The sequence below is a fragment of the Sinocyclocheilus anshuiensis genome, unplaced genomic scaffold, assembly GCF_001515605.1.
Source record: "Sinocyclocheilus anshuiensis isolate Anshui unplaced genomic scaffold, SAMN03320099.WGS_v1.1 scaffold1059, whole genome shotgun sequence".
Taxonomy (NCBI): Eukaryota; Metazoa; Chordata; class Actinopteri; order Cypriniformes; family Cyprinidae; genus Sinocyclocheilus; species Sinocyclocheilus anshuiensis.
Genome location: NW_015547703.1, coordinates 149,681 through 155,543, shown reverse-complemented (window position 1 = coordinate 155,543; position 5,863 = coordinate 149,681). Strand labels below are relative to the sequence as shown.

The 5,863-nt window shown below is 41.5% G+C and overlaps 1 protein-coding gene across 1 annotated transcript in view; it reads left to right on the top strand.

Moving 5' to 3' along the window:
* Nucleotides 1-246: 246 nt before the first annotated feature.
* Nucleotides 247-5,863, top strand: part of LOC107703933 (high affinity cAMP-specific and IBMX-insensitive 3',5'-cyclic phosphodiesterase 8A-like) — a gene marked incomplete at its 5' end in the record, with an annotated part of 15,539 nt that continues 9,922 nt past the window's right edge. Inside the window, 2 exons of the mRNA XM_016506744.1 lie at nucleotides 247-315; nucleotides 5,509-5,699. Coding sequence (XP_016362230.1) covers nucleotides 247-315; nucleotides 5,509-5,699 — 260 coding nt within the window. The remainder of the gene's footprint in view (nucleotides 316-5,508; nucleotides 5,700-5,863) is intronic.

The following is a 5,863-nucleotide window of genomic DNA, read 5'->3' as shown; positions in this document are numbered from 1 at the left end:
TGTGTGTGTGTGTGTCTCTCTGTGTGTGTGTGTGTGTGTGTGTCTCTCTGTGTGTGTGTGTGTGTGTGTGTGTGTTCCCTTCCTCATGTTGTCCGGATGGTGATGATCTTTTGGGATGCTGTCCCGTGGAGGGATGGTCTCCATGGTAACTGAGCATCATCAGGGAGGATGCTGGAATCATGTCTGAATGTACTTCCACAGATCATGCTGTGTGTCGTTCAGATCACTGAGTGTGTTTGTTCTTGACTGTCGTTTCAGAGCACATTAACAGAGGTGCAGTTTGGACCAATGAAGCTCTATGAAGATCAGCTGCAGGTACCGGCTCTTCATCACTCATACTCTGTGTTCATACATTATGCTGATTTAGAAGGGTTTCTGTAGTAAGTACACCAAACAGTGAGTGTGAACATGCAGATTATCAGGCTTCCTATGGAATAAAATCACTGTCAAAAATAATCGTACGTAATTCAAAGCATTTGTGTGTCATTTTAATTTACTCGTGCGTAATTTAAAAGTATTGTATGTAGGGATATGCCGGTATCAAATTTTCATGTTGCCATTAATTGCTAATGCTTATAATTTTTTATTTTATTTTTTTTTTTTTTTAATAATAAAAGCACAATAAATAATGACAACCCATACAACCCTTGGTTAATAAAAAAGTCTTATTAAAATGACCTCCCACAGACTTTTATTATTATTTTATTTGTTTATTTGTGTGTTTTGAAGTATTGCGTATGTATCTGCCTAGTCAACTTCACACACAGCATCTTTTTCATTCTTCCTCCGGCCTCGTGATTGCCACTACAAATACCACAATCCTTTGTTAAATACAGCGATCCAATGAAATGCGAGGGTGGGCGGGATTCTATGACATCACTACAAGCGGACAGTCGCTGACCAATAGGGGTTGAATTCTCTAGGAGGAGGACAATCGCCTTTCATGCTCGCAGCATTGTAACATTTTTCCCCGGCCGATGCTTGCATGCTTGTTTTAGTCCTGTGCACGTTTACCTCCCTTAAAAATCCATTCATTTAGTCCAAATCCGAATCAGCCGTAAGGGTTCGTCGTCGCTTCTGCACTCGACCCTTTTTGAGTCGACTCATCTTTTTATGCCTGATCTATTGGGGTTCAGAGTGGGTGTTGTCACAGGACAATGATCGAGAGACACGACTCAGCTGTTTCCAGCGTTGCTGTGAGTACAATTTTCATGCATTTATCCAGAAAATACATTTAAGACACATCTGTATGGAATAAAATCACTGTCAAAAATAATCGTACGTAATTCAAAGCATTTGTGTGTCATTTTAATTTACTCGTGCGTAATTTAAAAGTATTGTATGTAATTCTGTTTTTTGTCAGAGTTGGATTCCAAAATCTACGGCCACGACAGTTTACAGATACGAGATTTTGTGTGTTTGTTACGAGTACAACTCCAAAATGTACGACTATGACAGTTTACAGACACAACGCTTGTTTTCACAACAGCTCTGTTACACGCACGATGTGCGAATTGCGACCACGAAGTGCGGTGTGTGAAACGACTGTCAAAAATACGTCATCATGGTCACAGGCATTACTACCCGAGGGAAGATGAATCGATTCGAAGTTAGAAAAGTATGAACCAATGTTGTATGTAACTTTAGAGACGGTCCCTAGATTTGTGAATATCAAATGCCGGGAAATGACACCTCTGTCTTACCTACTATAGTTAAACTATCTCTGTAATATTACTCCTCTCTGTCATTAGTGATAACTAACCCTTAAACATGTCCGAATTTGAAAAAGAAAAAAAATACCTGAGACGATGAGTGAGCGCTTGGCTGCTGATGCGCCATTTTGGCACCAGTGGTTTAAAACGGTGGCACTTCGTGGAATCGATTCATCTTCCCTCGGGTAGTAATGCCTGTGACCATGATGACGTATTTTTGACAGTCGTTTCACACACCGCACTTCGTGGTCGCAATTCGCACGTCGTGCGTGTAACAGAGCTGTTGTGAAAACAAGCGTTGTGTCTGTAAACTGTCATAGTCGTACATTTTGGAGTTGTACTCGTAACAAACACACACAATCTCGTATCTGTAAACTGTCGTGGGCGTAGATTTTGGAATCCAACTCTGACAAAAAACAGAATTACATACAATACTTTTAAATTACGCACGAGTAAATTAAAATGACACACAAATGCTTTGAATTACGTACGATTATTTTTGACAGTGATTTTATTCCATAGCTTCCTGCTCATTATGGTGTGTGTGTGTGTGTGTGTGTGTGTGTGTGAGAGAGTGTGTGTGTGTGAGTGTGTGTTCTATATTGGGAGTTTCATTATCGCTCATTAATTCTTCAAGCTAATTTTAGGAAGGTTGAGTGAATCCAACCCGACTCCTGTATCCTGAGATTTCTGGAGCTCCCGTGAGAAGATGTGAATTATCGCTCTGTGAATCCGCTGTATTTCCACAGACGCGTCAGAATGATTTGAAGGGCCTGTAATGTGTAGAATATCAGGAACACATGGAGTCGGGTTTGTCAGGCGGGCGTCACAAAGTGCCCTAAAATCCCAAACTCAATGACTGCACAGTGGCGGCACCAGATACATGTTTGGAAGCTACCTACAATTCAGCCGCGTGCTAGGCTTACAGTTCATTCACAGCCATGCTTTATGAGCCAATGAACTCCAGAACAGTGTAATTAAGACATTTTTACACTCGATGTCTGTGATTGGGCACGAAGCATTGTGGGCCGTATGTGACACACGGTGCAGTAGCTTGAGTTCGACTCTCGGGTCTTTTCGCGATCCTGTTGCCCTCTCTTCTCTCCCATAGTTCCCTGTGTCTCGTTTGAACTGTACTATCAACAATAAAAAAGGCAAAAAAACAACAACATCAATGCTGCACGAAACACATCAGTAGAAACGTATGGTGCAGCAGATCTACATAGAAAGCTGTGAAATGATTGTGCACCATTAGCGTTGAGTTAGTATTAGTGCTGGGTTAGCATAAGGTTACTATTAGCATTGGGTTAGCATCAGCATTGAGTTAATATTAGCATTGGGTTAGCATTAACATTGGGTTAGCTTTAGCGTTGAGTTAACTTTAATGTTGGGTTAGCATTAGCATTGGAATTTTTTAATCCATGGCAGCTTTCATTGGCCAAGGCCCGCCCATGAGGCCGTTTGACCAACATGTCAAACAACCAATCACAGTTCGTTTCGTTCATCGTCACGTTTCGGGCTGCGGAAATGTTGCCACAATAACAGACCGGTGTGTAAAACTCTCGGACGTATTTTAAAGATTCTATGCCGCGAACTTTTTTCCCATACTTTTGAAAATCGTTTAGTTGATCCTGATAAGCGCTTGTCATCACAGCTGTAAACATGACGGCTTTCTTATTTCGTGAGGGGGTTTGGCGGCACGCCATCTTTGTTTCCAGGCGGAACGTTAAAGAACGCGACACACACGTCTCCCGGAAATCCTGTATAATTCAACAAATCCGATGACTACTTCAAAACTCCTGAAGTGTGCTTTTGTGTGCCATATGCATCAGACGTTTAGCCAATGGTCCGTGGGCGTGACGTCTGAGGCTGAGACTAGCATTAGCGTTGAGTTAGTATTAGCACTGGGTTAGCATTAGGTTGGCGTTAACGTTGGGTTAGCTAGGGTGACCATACCTGCCATTTTCCCAGGACGCGTCCTGGCCAGGATTTCTATATTGCCTAAAATATCTAGGTTTTGGCTTTGTTCTGCGGTGTATGACATCAAAATACCATACAGATTCCTTATGCTTTCAAAATGCTCTCGAGGTATTTTGATGTCATACACCGATCGGTCTGCACACGCAAACAAAGCCAAAACCTAGATATTTTAGGCAATATAGAAATCCTGGCCAGGACGCGTCCTGGGAAAATGGCACGTATGGTCACCCTAGGTTAGCATTAGTATTGTGTTAACATTAACACTGAGTTAGCATTAGTGTTGGGTTACCATAAGCATTGGGTTAGCATTAGCATTGAGTTAATATTAGCATTGGGTTAGCATTAGCGTTGAGTTAACATTAATGTTGGGTTAACATTAGCATTGGGTTAGCATTGAGTTAGTGTTAACGTTGGTTTGGCATTAACGTTGGCTTAGTATTAACGTTGGGTTAGCATTACCATTGAGTTAATATTAGCATTGGGTTAGCATTAGCATTGGGTAAGCATTGAGTAAGTATTAACGTTGGGGTAGAATTAGCATTGGGTTAGCATTAGCATTGAGTTAATATTAGCATTGGATTAGCATTAACGTTGGGTTAGCATTAGCTTTGAGTTAACATTAATGTTGGGTTAGCATTAGCATTGGGTTAGGATTGAGTTAGTATTAGCGTTGGTTTGACATTAGCGTTAGGTTAGCATTAGCGTTGGGTTAGCATTGAGTAAGTATTAACGTTGGGGTAGCATTAGCATTGAGTTAATATTAGTGTTGGGTTGCCATTAGCGTTGAGTTAGTATTAGCGTTGGGTTAGCATTAGGTTGGTGTTAATGTTGGGTTAGCATTAGCATCGGGTTATCATTGAGTTAGTATTAGCGTTGGCTTAGCATTACCTTTGACTTAGTATTAGCATTGGGTTAGCATTGAGTTAATATTAGCACTGGGTTTGTATTAGCGTTGAGTTAGTATTAACATTGGGTTAGCATTGAGTTAATATTAGCACTGGGTTTGTATTAGCGTTGAGTTAGTATTAACATTGGGTTAGCATTGAGTTAATATTAGCACTGGGTTTGTATTAGCGTTGAGTTAGTATTAACATTGGGTTAGCATTGAGTTAATATTAGCACTGGGTTTGTATTAGCGTTGGCTTAGCTTTAGCGTTGAGTTAGTATTAACATTGGTTTAACATTAGGTTGGTGTTAATGTTGGGTTAGCGTTAGCATTGAGTTAATATTAGTGTTGGGTTGCCATTAGCGTTGAGTTAGTATTAGCGTTGGCTTAGCTTTAGCGTTGAGTTAGTATTAGCATTGGGCTATAATTAGCGTTGGGATAGCATTAGCATTGAGGGCAGTATTAAGGTTAGTGCTGAGGTGTTGTGCCAGTGTTGCAGAGCTTTAATTACTGTTGGAAACTGAAACAGTGATTTCCTCTTCCTGTTTTTGTCCTCCCAGCTGATCCCACATTCCCTCAGAACACACAGAACACACGCCGAGCATCTGAACTGTCCGTTCACACAAGTCAAGTCACCTTTAATTATATAGTGCTTTATGCAACACAGATTGTGTCAAAGCAGCTTTACAGTGTTAGCTTTACACAAACACACTGTGAGCGAGTGATTCTTCTGCACTGTTTCAGTGAATCAGCTCAAATGAACTGCAGTATATTATGTTCATGTTATTGATGGAAGTTATTATTGTGGCTGAATTTCTCTGTTGGCCAGCACTGTCGAGCACACTGATGACGGCTCTGTATGTGTGTGTGTGCACGTCTCTCTGTATGTGTGTGTGTGTGTGTGTGTGTGTGTGTGTGTGTGGGTTGCAGGTGCTGTTAGTGTTTGCCAAAGACGATGCTCAGAGTCACAGCTTCTGCTGGGCGTGTGAACGCGCTGGTTTCAGGTGTAATGTGGCCCGAACGCCAGAAGCGGCGCTGGAGAGTTTCCAGGAGAAGAACCACGATCTGATCATCATCGACCACAGACATTCCAGATACTTTGACGCTGAAGCGCTCTGTCGGTACGTATCTGTCTGTCTCTCTGATCTACAGACATCATTGTGCTGCTTCAGTACCTGCTGCTGAAGATCTTCATTAACAGATCGTTGGGATTCAAGTCTGCAGATGTTTGCTGATGATTTTTGTGTAGTGAGCAGATTTCAGCTGATCTCATTCTTTAGTCCAG